The sequence below is a fragment of the Paralichthys olivaceus genome, chromosome 1 (assembly GCF_024713975.1).
Source record: "Paralichthys olivaceus isolate ysfri-2021 chromosome 1, ASM2471397v2, whole genome shotgun sequence".
Lineage (NCBI taxonomy): Eukaryota > Metazoa > Chordata > Actinopteri > Pleuronectiformes > Paralichthyidae > Paralichthys > Paralichthys olivaceus.
The window spans coordinates 23,894,939-23,915,665 of NC_091093.1; the positions used below are offsets into that span (position 1 = coordinate 23,894,939).

The 20,727-nt window shown below is 41.6% G+C and overlaps 1 protein-coding gene across 3 annotated transcripts in view; it reads left to right on the forward strand.

The window, feature by feature from the left end:
• The first annotated feature begins 998 nt into the window (after positions 1 to 998).
• cdkl5 (cyclin dependent kinase like 5) overlaps positions 999 to 20,727 on the forward strand; it is a 28,998-nt gene continuing 9,269 nt past the window's right edge. Inside the window, exons 1-14 of one of the 3 annotated variants that reach the window (XM_020079706.2) lie at positions 999 to 1,492; positions 3,855 to 4,178; positions 6,298 to 6,332; positions 13,659 to 13,704; positions 13,802 to 13,938; positions 14,377 to 14,497; positions 15,101 to 15,160; positions 15,951 to 16,041; positions 16,849 to 16,951; positions 17,400 to 17,486; positions 17,990 to 18,070; positions 18,216 to 18,391; positions 19,207 to 20,054; positions 20,238 to 20,578. In XM_020079706.2, the coding sequence (XP_019935265.1) occupies positions 4,142 to 4,178; positions 6,298 to 6,332; positions 13,659 to 13,704; positions 13,802 to 13,938; positions 14,377 to 14,497; positions 15,101 to 15,160; positions 15,951 to 16,041; positions 16,849 to 16,951; positions 17,400 to 17,486; positions 17,990 to 18,070; positions 18,216 to 18,391; positions 19,207 to 20,054; positions 20,238 to 20,578 (2,163 nt within the window). In that variant the 5' untranslated portion in view covers positions 999 to 1,492; positions 3,855 to 4,141. The remainder of the gene's footprint in view (positions 1,493 to 3,854; positions 4,179 to 6,297; positions 6,333 to 13,658; positions 13,705 to 13,801; positions 13,939 to 14,376; positions 14,498 to 15,100; positions 15,161 to 15,950; positions 16,042 to 16,848; positions 16,952 to 17,399; positions 17,487 to 17,989; positions 18,071 to 18,215; positions 18,392 to 19,206; positions 20,055 to 20,237; positions 20,579 to 20,727) is intronic. The other 2 variants (XM_069525791.1, XM_069525792.1) reach the window with 2 other exon arrangements.

Here is a 20,727-nt window from a genome sequence, read left to right on the forward strand (position 1 = left end):
TTTGATGTATGTACAGTGTGCAGGTTGTTGTCCACTGAGAGGTCAAGTAGGCAATAAGCAAAATATTACAAGATTTAAATTCAAAGAAATAAAATGATAAAATACAAGATCAGACGAGATAACATGCTTTTAAGATAAACTTAAAAACATGTTATCCATGGGTGGGATCGAACCAAAGATAGCGATTGGCCTCGATCCACTATCACATTGGACGTGACAGCTTGGCTATTAAGCTACAGGTTGGTGGTCCACCCATATGACAAGCTTTTAGGATAATTTCCTCATTATGGGACCAACAACTCTTCTCCAATATCTGTGCGTCATCAAATCTCACAATGGAAAGCAGCGTCGTGATTGATGCTGTCTGATGTCATTCCATGCAGCGATTGGCCTAAATCCAATCTTTCATTGGATTGAAAGCTATGATTGGCTGAAAAGACTGAAGCTCTGACGCTGCGGGAACGACATTCGACTGTTATGCTACAGGTTAGTGGTTGAGCCCACCAAGGGATGACCTGCTTTTAAGCTAACTCCTTCATTGTGGGTCTGGTCTGGTCTGATCTCAGATCTGATCTGATCTGATCTTTGTGACCCTGCACTTCTCTCAATATAAAATTCAACACTCAAGTTTTGTTTAACAACAACTATCATATGGCAAAACATTGCGTGCTGGGCACATGCTAACCATGTCACTTAGTCAACAAAACATTGATTGAATCATCATAATGAGGAAGTGGGATTGGAGATAGTCTGGTGTCTGGGAAAATAAAACGAAGCATGTCATTTAAATAAACTGACCACAACAGCTTTACAACCCAATTATTACACCCAGGGTTTACATGTTGTGTTAGAGCTGTGAGAGCAATGTGCTGAGAGGATGGTCTGGAGGTCCCTCAGAAAATGTTCCCATGAATCCTGGGGATTCACGCTGATTTTGGCCAATTAGTGCAGTCATGGAGAGGAGGTGTGGGAGGGAGAGAGAAGGAGCACTTTGGATCATGGAGGAGCACTGACCGAGTGCAGTCAGTGTGTTGGAGGGTGACGAACAGGAGGCGCGTTTGAGACTGAACTATAACGATGGAGCTGGAATCCATTTCCACGCCAAAGTTTTTATTTCATCACTGGATGTAAAACCACCGCTGGAACGCGCCGACGTCCGCGCTCCTATTGGCTGCGCGCAGCGTCGCTCAGAGGAATGACGACGTTGCTGCTGTAACCAGCTGATGCTGAGGATATGAACACGGAGCCTCTGAAGAACTGTTGACGGTACACGGACACCCCGTCATCGGCGGTGTGTCTGCGGATTCCAGCTCATCTTCGTCCACAGGCTAAGTGAGTATGGGGGATTTGATGGTGTCACGACGCGCAGGCCTCTCTCCCACTGTCACCCCACATGATGTTTCCTCGTCTTCATCATTTTCACGGGCATGATGCTCGGGGCTTCACAGATTGAGCTTCATCACCTCGAACAGGCGACACATCACATCTGCAGGTAAAAAAAAATCATTCAACGATGAACGAGCTGCGATGGCTTTATTTTTTATCCTTAGTGGGTTTTTTTTTTTCGCGTGCGTAAAATCACGTCCAAATGTGTGTTTGTGGGTAAACGCTATTCGTGGATGTTGTTGTGCAACACTGTCGTGAACACGGTGCGTGGACTACGTTATAATGTATGCACTGGTTGCTGTGTAGGCTGGCAAACGCGTGGAAAGCGGTGGATTGCTGGTGCGCACCGCAACGCAGCGATGAGAGAGACGCAGTTTCGGTGCAGAAAGCGCAGCATTACTACCCTCTCTCTCTCTCTCTCTCTCTCTCTGTGTGTGTGTGTGTCTTGCTCTCTCACCCCATTCCTACACGCGCACGAATACCCACACGCACGCCTGCGCACGTTCCTGCCTGTTAAATTCACACTCCCAAACTCACTTACCCCCCCCCACCTCCCCCTGGCTTTCTGCATGACACCAGTAGGGGCATGTTGCAACACCCGCCTCAGTCCTTCCTGTCACTGATCTCAGGACTTTCCCAGATCTGTTTCCACGTTGTTTCCATTTACCAGCTGCAGCGTATCAATAAAACTGCCTCTGTTCTGCACCCATTTACAATGGATCCCTCAGTTTTCTCCATTTGCAGGCTTTTAGGGGTGGGGGGCATTTGTGATACATTGTGGATCCAATCACTCCCCAGTTGCAGCATCACATCCTTAGATGACTAGTCATGGATGGCCTCAACATCCACCTTATCTCTCCCCCTGGAAAGAGCAGTGTGGAGTGTACGCTGCATTGGAAAACGCCCACTCAGACACATGAGCCAAATCAACATTAAAGTGTTTTTTGCACCTCTGAATAAATCAAGTGTTACACAAATGAAGTTGGACTGATATGCGAGGAGCTTTGATGGTTCCACTCCAACAGCATCCACAATACAAAAGAGGCATTTTAATAATCATGGACGGTTTTTGGATTTGTGACAGGCGGAGATTTAAGGCTTTTGATACGATTGCTCCTTTTTTATGCTTAAAACAAAATATTTCATCACTGAGTATAAAAATATGCACAATTCTGTCCTGATGATGGTGTTATACTGTAAATCATAAGTCAGTGGAAACGTCGGTACCACATTTCATGGCAGTTAATCTGATAGTTTTCATAGTCATTTCACTAAAAACCATAAAAGTCAGAATCAGAAGTCAGGGGATGCATCTTGTGAGAACCATGAATGTATTTGCACTAAACATTGTGCCAGCCCATCCAGGAGATGCTGAGATATTTTACTGGTGGGCCTGAAACAAAAGTCAGTGCATTACTAAAGTTGGCAGACTTGGATTGATGGATATCTGTAACAAATTTCAAAGCGATCCATCCAAAGGCTCTTGAGACCTTTCAATAAAGCTGCTTTAACACAAGGACTGAACTCTGGATATTCTCCTGAAATTGTCCAGAGGGGCTGTATGTGAGAACACAAACATCTGAGTCAGTTGCTCTGGACATTCAGTGGAGTTTTTCCTGCCAACCCCTCAGGTAAAAACTCTGGAGAACGTCCGAGTGAGCCCCTGCGAATAGGATTGTCAGTGGGGTTTCTCAGTGAGTGGGCGGGTCGTTAACGTTTCTAAGATGAGAGGGATGCAAAACTAAAAATGAAATAAAATGAATTCAAATAACTCCGAATGAAAAAGAGGAAATATACAAGAAGTAGAAGTAGAGGAGGGCAAAGATGAGATTCTAGAGCTTTTGGTGTTAGAGGCTGGGAGACACCACTCCTCACCCGAACACTGAGCAGATTTTCCTGTTGTTATGAACACGTCTGGTGAATCTCCCGCTGCGTTCTGCATGTATGAAAGGCAAAATCAGAATAAAGTTTGAACCCTAATGTCCCGATATCTTCTGGAGTTCAGGTCTGATCATGGCTCAAAATGGTGTCGATAGAGGAAGAATGAGACTGATCCTGCTGGAAATGTCATGGTGTCCATTAGTTGTTGAGACTTTTCAGATTGGACCGACATTTATTATTCTGACCAATTACTCTGGAGCCACAAAGCGGGCATGACTTCACGCTGCTGCTGCTGCCAGTCATTATATATTCACTCCAGTCATTCCCGCAGCATCCTCCAGGTTGAATGTGCGGCTGTCTGGAGTAGAAGGGATAGAAAGAGTGTGTGGAAGTCATGCATAAGTCATCCATGATTTAAATGTGTCCTGAAGGAAATGCCTTTCTGTACTGTACATGCCCTAGTTAGCTACCATCTGTGCCAGGAATAAATCCCCTGTGCAAGGAATGATGGGAAGTTTGAGCTTGGAGTGACCCTTTGACGACATATTTTAAAACCTCGTTTTTCCGTTTTGTCTCCCATCTTCCAGGTACGATCGTTAAGAGGTTTGTAAAGAAACCTCAGAACATCACGCACAACCTCAGGTCATGGAATGAAGGGAGTTCATAGACGACTAAAACAACTGGAGAAAGATCCATAAATAAAAGAAAGTGACATAAAAAGGGCAAAGAAGAAGAAGATGGGGTGCGGTCAGGTTACGTTTCTCCTGGGCTCTACAGTTCCCTCCGTCAGCCGCCAGTCAAAGCTGGAGTCTCCTCGCTAAAACCCGAGCAGCTCGTTTCACCCGCTGGAGGAGTCCCCACCCTCGGTGATGTGATGAATAAGTTTGAAGTCCTTGGCATTGTGGGAGAAGGTGGGTGGTTTTTATGCAGCAGATTCTAGTGCATGTTTGTCAACCTACAAATCTGGTCCTGGAGATCAGGGCCACGAGCTCATGGCTCAGATTACATTGAACAGCTGACATGCACACATCACATTTTTGAAACAACACAGACGGATTGTAAACGTGAGGCTGATAAGCTGGAGAAGATTGTTCGCTGAAACTGAAGAGCAGACCCTTATCTGAAGCAGGGTTTTATCAAGCTGCTCTGATGTCTCTGCATTTTCCTGAAAGGCTGCATGTGAGAACGCAAATGTCCAAGTCATTTGCTGCAGACATTTTCTGGAACGTTTCCTGCCAGCTCTGTAGTAAATAAATAAATGTCTGACAGACCCCGATGTGTTTTCAGAAAACACAGCAGTAACAGCGGTGACTTGATTTGTCCGGTTTTTCATAAACGATTGCTCACGTGTCGCAGTAACTCTGCTAGTGTCATCATCAGCAGCGGTTGTGGCTCACCTCTGTTGTGGTTGTGTTTCCGTCATGTGGCTTTTGTCGTTTAGTTTTCACCTCTGCAGTGTGTTCTGAGTTCATTACAAATGCTTGGAGCTTGTAGCCAACGCAAAAACAAACATTACAGTCAAGTCAGGAGATTGTTCTCCCACCACTTTCGATGTGAAGTGGAATTTATATGTCATGTCCTGTTTCCTGTGTGTTCCACTGTAAACAACTTAAGCCAGATCTTTGTTCCTGTATCTCTCTGCTTTATAAATCAGGCTTTAGTAACAAGCCTCCCTGTTCCCTGATTCATTTCTGCATATATATCTCTCCAGTGTCTCAAACAGGGACACTCATTTTACCCTCCAATTTTTTCCAATTGCTTCCATTAGACATTTTTATCAACTGTGGTCACGTTACTGTAAATTCCTGCATTGGTGTTTCACATTAAAAAAAAATGTGAGGACTTCCAGCTGCTCAAAGATCATTATCCATCCTCATCCCGTCAGGCTCTTAATCTGCTGGACGTGTCGAAGTGTAACTTTACCATGCTTGAAAAGGACAGAGCAGAATTAATTAGTGAATTAAAACAGTATTTGGGCTGAAAAGAGAAACTCACAACACCAGAGAGGTGAGTTTGAGGAGAATTGGTGCTGTGGAAATGCAGACTAAGGTGAATTATCAGCTGCACAAGCACAAGTAAAAGAATCGAGCAGCAGAGAGAACTGCTCCTTTCACATTTTGGACCAACAGACCTTTATTTCTTTTAATCCTAAAACAAATATTTCTTCTCAAAACTAACAACATATGAACCCACAGCAGTGGCAGGTTAGAAAACATCAGATGAGATAAGTGGATTTGTGGGAAGGAAATTGGTCCCTTAAATAATTATCCTTGGGTCTCTTAAAAGACGTAATATAAATTCAAGTTATTATTAATAATTTGGATGACTCATCTAAAACTATGAAAACAACCATATCTGGAGATATCTGTTTTCTCCAGACAAGGTGGACAATTTTTATTATGTCTATATTTTTCAAGACTACTTTGAAAATAATGAAAAGTTATTTTTTAGAGAAAGGATTTTGATATTTCTCCAGAATATTTATCCACTCATAATGTGTCTTTTACTTTTGCAGAAAAACATCTAGATTTTCCATCAGCCTGTTTCTGTTATATCCGTGTACGTCTGTGTAAGTGTGTTTTGCATAAGAGTGAAAGGTTGGTCGATCAAAAGAGTCTCAGATATGAGTCTCGGATATTTTACAAATGTGTGTCACACATTAAACTTTGTCCACATTATTTCTGTCAGTCATCTGCATCACTTGAGGCTGATTCCAGTGAGTTGCACTGACACGGACGTCTGCTTCACTCTAATGTGAGACGACAGAGGAACCCAGTGCTTATTGTACTGTTGATAATTCTCACTAACTGTGATCAAATATACATCAGTGCTTGTCAGCACAGTTTAATCAAAATGTTACAGACACAGAGGACTGCAGTGAAATAATTGTAGATTTAAAGTTTTTAAGTAGTTTTTATTATTAGTAAGGCAAATCATACTCACAATAAACAACACACAATATAATTTGGGAGTATTATCTTAAGTATTTACAAGAACTGAAGTGATTTCTCTCTTTTTCTCCTCGTGCAGGAGCGTATGGAGTGGTGCTTAAGTGCAGACATAAGGTAAGACAGCATTTCTCCTCTCTGTAAGTCTTAATGTCACTTGTATGAAAATATTTTTGGTTTTGCAATGTTGCATTATGAATTCTCCGTGTCCTGTTGCATTTTCATGGAGGGATTATTAGAAAAAAAAAAAGAAAAATTGGCTTTTTAAAAAGTTTTGAGGCATAGACAAAAATAAAAAGCTTTAAAAATCAGCCAAACTATCTCAGAAGTCTGAAGGATTAACACGGCGGGAGGGAGGCCTATTTGTGACTAACTGTGAGTCAGTCTCAGCTGCCAATCATGACATTTCATCCCGTTTTTAAAGCATCAAATATCTTATTAAAACCAAACCCACCGGAAAAAGAACAGGGAAATGCATCAGTTTAATGAGAACTAGGTAAAATAATGGAAATCATGCACATTTATGTAAAGTCTTTATGTGGTGGTGACATTTACTGTCTGTAAATTCCCCCCCGATCAACTGACGTCTGTGTGTTGTTTATCTTAAATGTTCCTGTACAGCACCTTGACTCTACCTCTGTGTACGAAAGCTGATTTATAACAAAACTGCCTCGCCTGATGACACAACAGATACAGTTCAATTCATTTTGAAACAGAAAATGGGGAAACTCGTAAGAATTGACCAATATTATAACTTCTGTCAGTCACGTGATCCTTTGATTTTCTCGTCAACCGCTTGTCTGATTGACTTTAAACGTGATGTGGTTGTTGCTGAGGATCCTGGTCCAATGTCTAAATCCATCAACGGAGTTAATGAAACATGTGTCCTGGTTTGATGCGAGAGGAATGGGGTTAAGTGTAGATTACTGCAAATATTATTAGCACCTGTATTCAGGCCTCCATTATTAAAGTGACGTTAAGAGTTTAATCTCAATGAGAGCGACAGGTTCTGTGAAGGTGACCCATCAACAATCAGCCTTTCTCATAATTTATCAAAGCATCGTGTTTGACACAGTTACATACGAATCCACTCTGTGCTTGATAAAATACATAAATTAGGACATCAGAGGTGAAAAAGAATCTGTTGAGGAACTGTCTGTACCTGGAAGTGTTTTTGATTATAAGTAAAAGTCTAATTTATTCCCTGGTTTGGTTTGTTTTTCCACCAGCAGCAAATATCATCACTAATGGTCAACCATAACATTAGAAATAGTGGTAAATCAAATGCAGGTAAGAAATCAGGGGCCTTTTTGGGTCAAGATCCCAAATAAATCATCAATGTACAGATGTTGTCATTATAACCCCAGATACACAAATTCTAAATAATCACATGTAATTTGTTGCAGAGATATTTTGGATGTTGGAGAGAAGTATTCAAGGAACTGCGTTTTTGAGGAAATGTGATATTTTATTTTAACGCTTCAATTTCCAGTTCTGTCTCAGTGTAAGAGGGAGAGTCTTGTGAGTTCACTTTATCCAGAGCAGAGAGTTCTCCCAGTCTTCTTTGTCTGAAGAAGTTCAATTGGAAATTGTCAGTAAAGGCAATTTTAGGAGCCTATTCCTGGGATGATACTGTGAGAAGTCACAGCAGCTACAAAAAAAAAAGAGCTATTTCTACATTTAGTCCTGCTGAAACAAAAATGAAAGGGATCCATTTATCTGATGTCAGCATAAGAACGAAAATGTTGAACTTCCATCGAGCACCTTTGTATTAGACTTTTTTTACTGGGCATCGTTTTATAAAAATGTCAGACATCAGACGTTCTGCTAAAGGTTGTTTGCATCCAAGAAAAGAAGACATGAAAATATTTTATATCTCAATGCATTAATTGGTTTCTAAACATACAAACATAGAAATTATCCTTATAAATGAGTTTGTTTAGAGGGGAGAAGAAATTGCTTTTGTTCAAAGTGCATCACAGCCAGGTTGTGGGGAGCAGGTCTTGGAGTATGGTGAGTGTATTAAGTTCAGGAATCCAGAAATATTGTAGTTTTGGTTAAATTGTAATAGAAATGTTACATCTTACATTTTCCATATTTAACAATGATAACCTTTAGTTTTGCTTAATGTATTAAGAAAATCCTCTGTATGACACATGACTGAGTCTTATTCTATAGATTCATACGTTTATATATCATAAATATCCAGAAAATAGACCTTTCACTTTTGAATCACCTGTGGAAACTTTTACTGAACTGAATCAAACAGCTACATTAATAAAAAAGATGTGTAGTAAAGATTCATCTGTGTTAATAAGGCAACATGTTCTGCTTTGGTTTTGAGTCTAATTTTACATTAGTCCATCTGTCAGCACATCTATGAAAATGATATATTTGTGAAAAACACCTAACCCCGCACATGAGAGCGAGCGAGAACTACTGTAGGTGGAGAGAGAGAGCGTTCAGTAAGAAGTGGAAACACATATTTAAATGTTTAATGCTGCTGCAATATTCCAATGTGTCAGAAAAATAATCCGTCTGTGTCATGGTTTTTGTTTCTTTTGCAGTTTTATGTGAAAATTAAATATTTAGAGATTTAGTTTGAGGATCCAAAACAAATCAAGCTTATTACTGCACATGTTGTTTGAGAGACTAAGCAGGAAATAAACTACAGTCAGTCAAAATCTATGTTTTAGAATATCAGGTTATTCTTTACCTGTGGTGCTTAGTGTCTGTCCTGTATGTTCCACTTGTGCATGTTTCTTTCATTTCAGCCCCCAAACGTGTCCCTCGAACACCAAGTTCTTTCAAAGCTACGCTTCATGAAAATTTCAAAAGCGCCATGAATTATATACATTGAGTGAAAATTCTAAACATGCAAACGCTTGCATTCTGGAGGCATGTGCAAAGTGACACGGTTAGCAGAACGTGAAGGTTAGAGAGGAAGGTGCAGCTCGACAGAGGCAGGTAAAATCCACACTGGAGCAGCTGCATCAGTATTTGTTAAATATCTAAATGCAACAGAGTGAATGTGGAGATCAGTTGACACATTTCTGTGTTTGTGCTCTGACTCAGGTCTTTTGTTAAGTGATGCATTTGTGAGAGCGATGCGGCAGAAATGGTATTGGGGACAGAGGGGCGTCAGAATCTTTTGATGTTTGCAGAGTTAACCACGGCTACCTGCGCAGATGACTAATCTGTTAAACACAGAGCTCGCTGGTTCGCAGGGTCAGTGGGTAGCTGGTGTCTCGCTGGCTAAGCCTCCAGAAAGGTCTTGAAAATATGGGGATGCTTTTCGTAAATTACTTGACATGATTATTGTTGTTTGAAATAGGTAACTAATAAAGGTTATTTTGGGGAGACGGGGGGGGGGGGGGGGGGGAGAGAGACAGAGGATTGTAGTTATTGATGAGGACGTCTACTCTGTCTCAAGCAGAGACGTCATCTTGTTCAACCACTTCCTGAAAAATAAAAGCAAAGAACCTCAGCGAGGGAACCGACAAGTAAAACAATTATATTTAAAATATGAAAAAACGAAATGAAATAACAAAAAAACCTGGAGCACTACAACTGTCTATATTCAGTATATTCCTATCTGGACAAATCTGTTAAAGATTAGTGGAAAAAAAGCTATATGGATAATATATATACTGTATATATATAGAGAGTTTCTACCATTATACTCAGTGCTAATAACATAGACTGTGTACAATGACTTTACAGCATTTAAAAAGTCTACGAACATCTATGTTAGTAGATGGGACATAGAAGGAATTAAAAGTCAAAGCACATGTCAAATACATTTTTCTCAAAGATGGCATTTGTCATTAATGGTTCTTTTTACGTTGATGTAAGTCCAAGTTTTCATTTTCGTGCTTAGATGCTGTAAAAACAAAATTCTCACCAACTCAAATCTCAGTTTCATAAAAAAATGTATATCAACAGTCTTAGCGTCGCTTTGTTAAACAGACGATTAGTGTTTCAAAGCAGGAAGTTACTAAAAGTGACATGTGACATGTTTCACACTTAGATAACATTGTAGGGAATTTTTTCACAGACTCAGACCACGGCAATAAAAGCTTTTTAGTTTTACTGCAAGAGAGCAGTTATTTTTACTTTTCTCAGCTGGAAGCAGGGCAAAGGAGAACAGGGTGGCAGAGGGAGAGAGAGACAAGCACCGTGTGTGTGTGTGTGTGTGTGTGTGTGTGTGTGTGTGTGTGTGTGTGTGTGTGTGTGTGTGTGTGTGTATTAGTGAGGCAGTGAGTGTGTGTGGAGAGGACGAGATAGAGAGGGTAGTATTGAACATGGAGCCTCTCTTGGTAAATGGGTCACCCTGTTAGGAGTCCAGCAGACCTGAGGAAATCAGAGGGAGGACGGAGCGCTGGGCTTTACCCCAGCCAGACGATCGATTTCTACTATGAAGAAACTAAACGCTTTTTAATCGTTTCCCAGTGTAAATTATGTACATCGTCCAGTACAGTACATTACGTATTAGATGGAACATTTAATTAGTCGAGTGAATTTGTGCCAGCGTTTGTTCTGCCACTTTATTCAAGTGTTGTATTAGCGTATGTGGGTGTGTATATGGAGGCTAATGTGTTATCTTGAATTTGTGTTTCAGGAGTGACAATAGCACAACCTTCATGCTAGCCAGTGTTTCCTGGTGCGTATACAGTATTTCTATGCAGCATTGTAGTGCTGGCAGGTCAATTAATTAACACTAGTCTGTGTTGGCTATACATTGGCAAGATGTTAAGAAGTGAACCCCACGGGGGAAGTGATCACAATGTGCTTACACTAAAAACACAATTCTTATATTGTGTGTCTCTATTATTAAATATCCTGCAAATGTTCACACTGCTGGTGGAAAAATAAGTGAACTCTTGGATTTAGTAATGGATCAATAATTCATTTGGCAACAGTAACTTCATCCAAATGCTTTCTGGAACAATCTGTGTAACTATCTCTGCCAGCAAGAAGGTTATGTTTATATCTGTGTTTGTTTGTATGGGTGGGTGGTTGGTCGATTGGTTGGTTGGTTGGTTGGTTGGTTGGTTGGTTGGTTGGTTGGCTGGTTGATTGGTTGATTGGTTGGTTGATTTGTTGATTGGTTGATTGGTTGGTTGGTTGGTTGGTTGGTTGGTTGGTTGGCTGGTTGATTGGTTGGTTGATTTGTTGATTGGTTGATTGGTTGGCTGGTCGGTTGGTTGGTTGGTTGATGCATTCTGCCGAGAGCCTTTCTCGTCACTTGAAAAGGTTTAAATGCTCAAAAAGCCTCACTGTCCTCAAACTGACAAACAAACTCCAGCATCATCATCTGCCATTTGTATTTATTATTGCAGTCATGGCTGATTCCTGTGGAAACAAGTGAAGCATTCAAGATGTATACTTTTGTGCAATGAGGTGATCAGGACCCGTTCATGACATCAGCAGGAAATGAACGACCCTGATGCTATTTTAAGCTGTGCTGACTTAACAGAGGCTCAAAAGGTAAATGAGTGGAGGTCAGAGACACCTCACACAAGCACAAGCATCCTCAGCACGTTGCAAAGTGCAGCCTCAGAGCTGGATTTATCACATGTGTTGGCATGTATGTTACTGGTGAACAGTTAATGTGCTGGTTCATTATTCAGATATACAAACTGAAACAGTTCTCTCAGGATTAAGTGCTGCTGGAGCTGTGAATCCATGTTGTTTGGTTTCATTGACTCTTGTGAAAATCTTGAAACAAACATCGATGGATTAAAAAACAGTGCGTTCACGCAGACAATCGGCTTGTGTGAGTGAGAGCGCTGCTTGTGACGAGCAGCTCCTCGTCGTGCGGCCCGGTCTGTTCTCTGACCCTCCATAAACAGCGGTACAATAGAGCGAAGGAGACAGAGACTGGCCTGTTGTTATTTCCTCTGGACCATTGTCTTCACCATTTTAAGCCTCAGGATCCAGCATTAAGGGAAAACAATGTCATGATAGCAAATGTATGCACATTTGCCAGGATTTAAAAAAGAATGTGCAGCTTACAGGAAACAATGCAATGACTCTTTTCAATGTATTTTTTGTGCAAAGGAGTATTTGGGCCATATTTGTGAAAAATATCTGAGAATAATGTCATAACATTTTAAAAACGAAGTTGTTAGTGAAAAGAAAGTCGTAAGATTATGAGAGGAAAGTCATAATTGAGGAGAAAGTCACAATATTGATAATAGAGTAGTATTATTAATATAAATAAATTCAAATTGAAATGTACATAGTAGTTGTACTTGAGAAGAAAACAACTTTAATTTAGTGTAAAGAAATAAAATAGTTGTGGTAGGTGGTGCAAGAAAAGAGCAGCATGAATTAAATATATATATATTATATTGCACACCCGTGAATGACTCTCATCAATATGATGCATTTTACATCCGAACCCCAGAGCCTCTGTCCTCATTTATCAAGGACTATATCCCCACAAACTTTTACACTGCTCATTAAAAAGCTGTAAACACGGTGTAATCTCGACCTAACCCAGATATTCTTTACTCAAAAACAAAAAAACATCCACAACATCAAAGTCCAGGACTTTGAGCCGGCTGCTACATGTGAAATAGATTCTGTACCTGAGACATGGGATGAACATTCCCATCATCAGTCCATCCCTGCAGTTGCTATTATTTTGACAATATTCCAGTTTTTACTTTCGCTTCTCACAAACGGTTGAGCACAGTCCAGTGTGGAGATAATTTAAGCCTTCAAAACCTACATCTCTGTCTCCGTAAAGGAAGCTCAGACTATATAACCTGATATTTCTCTATAGATTTCAGTTTGGATTATGAAAATTCAAATGTAAGCTAAAACCTATAAATCGTTTGTGTGATTACTTTGTTTGTAGACAGATCTGTTTTTTAAGAACAAAAAAATTTGAAGATCCTGATCTGGGTTTAAAACTTTGTGTAAGACAAAATCGCCACTTTCTCAAAACTGAAGCTTCTCCTGAACTTTCTGTATTCACAGTTGAACAATGAGGTCAGAAACAGAGCCGAGCCTTCTGTTGTTTTCCAGTCAAAGTGCACACTTGATGTTAAATCTGTAGCATGCACATGGACTTTGAAACAAAGGTATGGTAAATCTCTGAATCTGCAGCCACATCAGCTTCTGCAAGGTCAATCAAGTAATCTGATCCTTACTAACTACGCTGAGGATGTGCTGTTTCTTTGTGTGCAAGCGCCCTGTGGTAAAATAATTCAAATGAGAGCGCTGCCATGGCTTGTTTTATCTTCAGAGTGGGCAGGAAATCAATTTAAATATCACTTTATATCTCAAATTATCCCTATTTCTTACTTCTGCTCTGATCTTTATGTTCTATTTATCTTTCTGTATGTTTTAGAAAGTCGCTGAAACCTTTGTTCGACACTGTAAGTTGTTTTCTTTTGTCTTAACCCAAATCACGTTCTCACATCTCCGCAGGAAACCAATGAGCTGGTGGCCATTAAGAAGTTCAAAGACAGTGAAGGTGAGTGAAGGGAGAGGAGGAGGAGGGAGAGAAGGAGGAGGGAGAGGAGGAGGAGGCGAACAGCCGTATCACCGCTGTCTCTTTGATTTGCGTACAGAAAATGAGGAGGTCAAGGAGACGACTCTTCGGGAGCTGAAGATGCTTCGGACACTGAAGCAGGACAACATTGTGGAACTCAAGGAGGCCTTTCGCAGGAGGGGGAAACTCTACCTGGTCTTTGAATATGTGGAGAGGGTCAGCTGAACGACGCTATCGTTTTTATTTCACTGTGCACACATTCATTCTCACATTGCTATTCTGCTGTATCGACTCTAAGTTTCAGGACGGTGAGGCTGCTCAGTTAAACATAAAAAAGCATCACCATGGCAACATATGAACTATGCTGTTGGTGAATAATGGTATTCCCCACTGTGTTGCCAGGGTATCCAGCCAAGTGTTTATTTCATGACAGGCTTTATTTTCATGCTGTACTCGAATCATTTTAGCAAAGGTGTCCCCACTCGATGCCCTGTCAGGGTTAAAACACCAAGACCAGGGAGAGGAATCCCCCACTCTGAGGATGATTTAGGAAATACTTGAAAACGAAAGCACACTTTCAACATTTCAAGTAGCTGAAGCTGCACCACACATCCTGTCTCGCTCTTTAGAGGTGAAATTGTCGTTGCTTTGCAGAACATGCTGGAGCTCTTAGAAGAACTGCCCAACGGAGCAGCGCCAGACAAAGTCCGCAGCTACATCTACCAGCTCATCAAAGCCATCAACTGGTGTCACAAGAATGAGATAGTACACAGAGGTGAGAAGTGTATTCTTCTTTCCTGTCTTTATCTTCCTGTACTGCAAAAAATATCCCAAACACCCAGTGGTTTGTGAAATGCAGGGTCGAAGCCTGGCATCTGGCATGTTGGCCAGCGCCATCTTGGTTTTTTATAACCAGAAGAGACTATATTTGGAGGAGAGCTCGAGGACTTGCACACCCACCTATACCTGCGACCTGCATCCATTGGATGATGCGAGTTGTCATTCACACAATATCCACGCCTAAATGCATCCCGTGCTTTATCGTCTAATGGACTTTAAATAGAAACATGATTTACATCATGCTGTATTATAGAAAACTTGAACCTTGAAATTTGAGTCCACTGACTTAGCGATTAGAGTCGTCCTCTGCTGGTCATTTGAGAGAATACAATTTTCAGTTAAACAAAAAGTGAATATTTAAAGGATAAAGGCAGTCATATATTTTACGTGATTTTCCACAAATTCATGAAAAGGGATCATGGGTAATATCCGCTCAAGAGATTGACATGCTTTGTTTTTTGTCTGTGGAGGGCGATGTTGCTCAGTAAAAGTGACATAGTGTTGCTTTAACAAGCTTTCGTTTGTGTCTCTGTTGCAGATATCAAACCTGAGAACCTCCTCATCAGCTCTGAGGATGTTCTCAAACTCTGTGACTTCGGTGAGTGTTTGGTTTACGATCTTAACGGCTCCACATGTTCACATCGAGTTGTAAAAATGAAGGAATTTGCTCAAAGGACTCAACTGAACTTTTACTTGTGATTTACTTTGACGTTCTCCTGCATGTGTGGATTTGTTGGGATGCTGTGAAATCATTTTTCAATCTGTGATTTCATTTTGGCCTGTTTGAATTCTTTGGAACTCTAATTTGTTACCTTGTAAGCAGCTTGTTAGAAAGATCAGTTCTGTCAGCGGGAAGGAGCTGAGCAGCAGTATAACATGAACTCTGGTGGTCGTTATAAGAATTATTCCACAACAGGAAACCTACTTCAAAGTAAATATATATAACTACAAATATGACTGAATTGTATTGATACAGAATAGTTTTGTGTTTAGTTCATATTCAGATGGTTCTTCTTCTTCAAAATCAAACCGTCACTTCTCTTTGCATAATTGGCTAATGTGACCCCACTGAGTCAGCTGGGGTGAGACTTGTGTTATTCACTGTTAGAGCTGTTGTTCTGTTTATTGTGATTAAAATGAACTCACTATCCACCAGTTATCTGAATTCTCAACCCGCCTGCAGTGACATAACTAGTGCGAGTCTGGTCACATGCTGTTATTGTAGCTGTCAAATTGATCTGACTTTTGATTGAACTTTATTCTCACCAATTAGCCATTTATAGCTTTACATGAAGGACTGTTGATTGTCTGTTATTATCTCAGTCATAATATTCAGACAATAATGTTCAGTATCAGGTCTATGTGATGTTTTTATTGCTCTGGCTCAGGTTTTGCTCGTAACCTGTCGGAGGGAACTGACGCCAACTACACAGAGTATGTGGCCACGAGGTGGTACCGCTCGCCTGAGCTGCTGCTGGGGTGAGTCAGTGTTTTTTTTATTGATTTAACTTTTATTAAAATACCGGATAACTGATTTTCTGTCACTTAACAATAAGGAAGTCAAGTTAAATTCAATAATAATAATAAAAAGTTAAAAGGTTAAGTAATGGAGTACTAGCATAGTATAACAAAAGGGTTAAATAAAGTACTGTTTGTTTTCCTCTATTAAAGTATTTAGAAAGAGATACATTCATTTTGTACTTGTGTTACTAGTCCCAGAAAGTACTTAGTGTAATTTGTGTGTTTTCATCCTCATTGTGTGATTTCACATCAAACGAGTGTCGATGATTCACCTGCTTCAGACGTCTGACATGAACGTGTTCACTGCATCCTGAGATTCTCACTTGTTTTCAATGCTTATGTTGAGTTCGCTGCTAAATGTCCATTCTCGCTTGGAGACAGCTGAACGTCATGTAGCCTCGCTGCTGTAGCCTGATTTAGTAAATGCCCTGGAACATTTATTGAGACAGCGTTTGAATGCCACCCACTCAAATACTCTCTCCCTCCAACACCACTGCTCCTCTGCTTCTCTGCTGCCAGATCTCTCGCCATTTCTCACCAGACTCCTCAGCTCCGTTCCCTCAGAAATGACCATCTTTCTGATGAGAAATACAGCATCTATTGTTTTATTCTATATTGCAGCACCACCACTGATAATGTCCTGACCTTTACCATCATTTTCATTGTGGTTTCCTTTTAACCTGGTGGTTTCATTTTCACCACAGCCATTATCGTGTAGCATCACTGTTGATATTTTGTCTCTTCGTCTCTTTCTGTCCATCCCAGGGCTCCCTATGGAAAAGCCGTGGACATGTGGTCGGTGGGGTGTATCCTCGGGGAGCTGAGTGATGGACAGCCCTTGTTTCCTGGGGAAAGTGAGATTGATCAGGTTGGTAATAAAACAAGTAGCGGATTAAACATTTTAATAGCGTTAAATAAGAGTAATGATATGAGTTATAAGTTGTCAAATAACTGTAGGTCTTCTCACCTCTGAGGATTGGAAGCATTTATTTACATCATGTTTTTAAAATAATCTTTTTTGAGTTTTAACTTGCTTTTTAATTAGTTTTCTGTCCTTTCAAGGCAAAAAACCCCCAAAACCAATTGACTGTTTAATTTAGCAATGAGCAAAATGTAAGTAAACATTCAGCCACCATGAGTTTATTGATTTATTTATTCCTTCTGTCAGACTCGCCTCGAGGTGTGCATTATGAACGGGGCATCATTAAAATAATTTTTCCATCGTTACAAATATCACTGAAGTAGAGTTTTGTCTGGGAACGGATGCAGTCAGTTCTAATGTCGTGCTTAACTATGATGCTCCATTTTATCTCCAGCTCTTCACCATCCAGAAGGTTTTGGGTCCGCTCCCTGCAGAGCAAATGAAACTCTTCTACAACAACCCTCGATTTCATGGAATCAGGGTAAGTACGTTCTTCTATCCTCTCTGTTATCGCTTGTGTTTTTCTTTTCTCTGCCTTGTCTTCGTCTCTCTACTCCTCCTCCTCCTCTGTTTTACCTCCTCTCCTTCTCTCTCCAGCTTTGTGTCCTTCTTTCCTTCTCTCTCTCTCTCTGTTGTGGCAGCGTTCCCAGCACCATGACTGAGTGGATTGCTGTGACTCATGAGCTAGGTGTTTGGTGTTCAGTTTAGCAGCAAGAGAAAATGTCCCAGACGGCCAAACTAGACTTTGCGTGTGTGTGTCTGTGTGTGTGTGTTTTGTAAATTGTTTAGTGTGAGCCAGTGATAGATTTTCAATCAGATGTGTGTTGCGTTTACTGGCACAAACATCTACTGTATGTTGGAAATCCTAATAGTAATTTTAAAGTGCAAAACAAGTTCATTTTGAATTTTAAGTGTGTGTGTGTGTGTGTGTGTGTGTGTGTGTGTGTGTGTGTGTGTGTGTGTGTGTGTGTGTGTGTGTGCCAGTTTCCCTCAGTTACTCATCCTCAGACTCTGGAGAGAAGGTACCAAGGCATCTTGAGTGGTCTGATGTTGGATCTGATGAAGGTAAAATACAAAGAAGTACAGAGCTCCAGCTAATCTGTCCATAGTAAACCTTTAAACCTTTGTAAATTATTAATATATATTAAAAAAAACATAAACACGTGCCACTAAAACAGTTTCCTTCCCTGTTTGTGTCTTTTCTCTTCAGAACCTGCTTCTGCTAAACCCCACCGAGCGTTTTCTGACGGAGCAGAGTTTGAACCATCCGGCCTTCCAGCCTCTGAGGCAGGTGGAGAGAGAGAGGCCTCCTCCTGCATCTCCCAACCCGCCGCGCTCCTCCAAGAGGAAAACACACCATCATGGAGAGAACACAGTCCCCACCAGGTTGGACTGAATTCCTTTATTTTTAGTTAATATGACAGCTTGCATCTGCAGTGATCTCAATTTAAATCCATCTCAGTAAACCAGGGCTGAATGATATGGAAAGATGATACACTGTGTGAATATGGTTTTATAATGATATGATTTGTTTTTTAATGCCTCCATGTGGGAAACAACCAGTGGTCAGAGGCATTATGTTTTCAGAATGTCCGTCCCTCTCATTCTTGTGAACGCCCTGAGTGAATTTCTCCAAATGTTCACTGCGACTCACAGATGAACTGATCGAAATGTAGTTGTGAAAGGTTAAAGCTGTGACTTCACAAAGCACATTTCTGGTCTTTTGATACATTATCTCAGGAACACTTGAGGGAATGTCTTGAAATATGGGTAGAATTATTCATGTGTGCTCACAGATGAACTGATGTTCAAAGTTCAAACGTCAAGGTCAAGATGACCTTACATGGAACAACCATATAGAATTTCATTACATCTGGCACAAGCATTCACTTGACTCATGGATGACCTGATTTGATTTTGATTTAGTTCACTGTGACCTCAGCTTCGTGGCCTCACAAAACATATTTTTGGCCTTTTGAAACATGATATATCAAGTCTGCCTATAGGGAATTTCTTCATGTCACAGCTTCCAACTACAGTGATTTAGCTATGATCATTTTGAATTTCCTCTTGGTAAATACCAGGGCTAGGATGACTAGGTCTTTTGTTTATTGGGGGAAGTGTAAATAGTAACCAGTCCAAGGACAGATGTCCAAACTCTCCCAAGTGTATTATCTAATTTCCTCCCACTGCTCCTCCAGGAGTCACACTAAGAGCTCAAGCCGTCGCTCCAACAGTAAAGAGTGCTCCAGCCTCCCTCGCCACGGGGACCTCCATCACCTCGGCAATGAGAGTTTCCTGAATGGCAACAAACCGGCCCCGTCCAGTTTGAGTCCTACACTCCACTCCAAGGTCCAGTACATGTCCCAGACCCTCAATCGCTCTGCCTCATCCAACAAAGACCTGGCTAACAACAACCTGCCACACCTCCTCAGTCCCAAAGAAGTTAAAGGAAAGACTGAGTTTGATTTCAGCTTGGGACCCTCCCCAAAGCTGCCAGACCAGGGGCACGGTGGAAAGTACGGCCACAGCAAACCCAGCTCGTCTCGCTCTCAGCAGCAGCAGCAGCAGCAGCAGCAGCAGCAGCAGGTCGGCCGCCACACCTTCTTGGATGGCAAGACAAACACACTGCAGTCTGGAGCGGAGAAACAACATGGCCGACACTCCCACAGTATGGCCGACTCTGCCCACGGATCCATGTCCTCCTCGTCTAAAAGTTCAGCATCTTATCTCAGCCTGTCCAAGAGCCACAGCGCGCTGAGCGATGCCAAATCTGTTGGGAACCTCAGCGATGGTCGGCTCCACCCAGACGACCCAAACTCCAACACAACAGCGGGAGTAGGACCCAGTGCCCGCTTCTTCCCTGCCAGCTGCTTAGACCTCAATGCCCCTTCAGGTCCTCAGGGGCCGCCCGGCAGCCCCTCAGCCCGACACAGCGATCGATCCGGGCACAGCCCTGCCTCTCGTAGCAGCGGCAATGTCCGCATGGAGAGCAGCACGCTGGACTCGTCCTCCAGACACAAATCCAGACATAAGCCTTTAACACCAGGTAGGTGTACGAGTTCAGTTTGTACCAGAGGTGAGGTTTGCTGTTTTAATATTTCTAATATGGTTTTAGATTTAATATTTTTTAGTTTTTGTTGGACAAAAAAGCAATATGAAGATCTTAGATACACACAAAAAAAAGTTTATAGATTCAAAGGTGAATTCAAATCTCTCCTCTCTTCTCCAGAGGATGTCGGCGCTCCGGAGCTCTTAGACCCAGGAGGAGCGGGGATGCCCTCCACTCACACTCTGCCTTCCCCACACGAGTCTTATCATTACGGCCTGGGCTACACCTCCCCCTTCTCCTCTCAGCAGCGGCCCCAACGCCACTCCATGTACGTGAGGAGGGAGCGCCACCGGCCCCACGGCGTCGAGAGTGGGATGGCGGGCTTGCCTGCTCCGGGGCAGGTGATACCGACAAGAGCCAGCAGCCTGCAGCTCCTCTCCCCACAGCTGCAGCACCGCACCACCCTCACCGGACACTCAGTGAGCTCATCGAGAGAGGACTGCACCGATGACATGACGAGGGTTAGTGGCACACACGTCCTGAGAGTGTGGAGTAGTTAAAGAAACATTCACCCTAAAATACTGAAACTATCACTGTACAAAACAAAAGTTCCATTTGAGATGTGATTTTTTAAAGGAGGATTGAGATGCTTTTTAAACTAAAGAAAAAA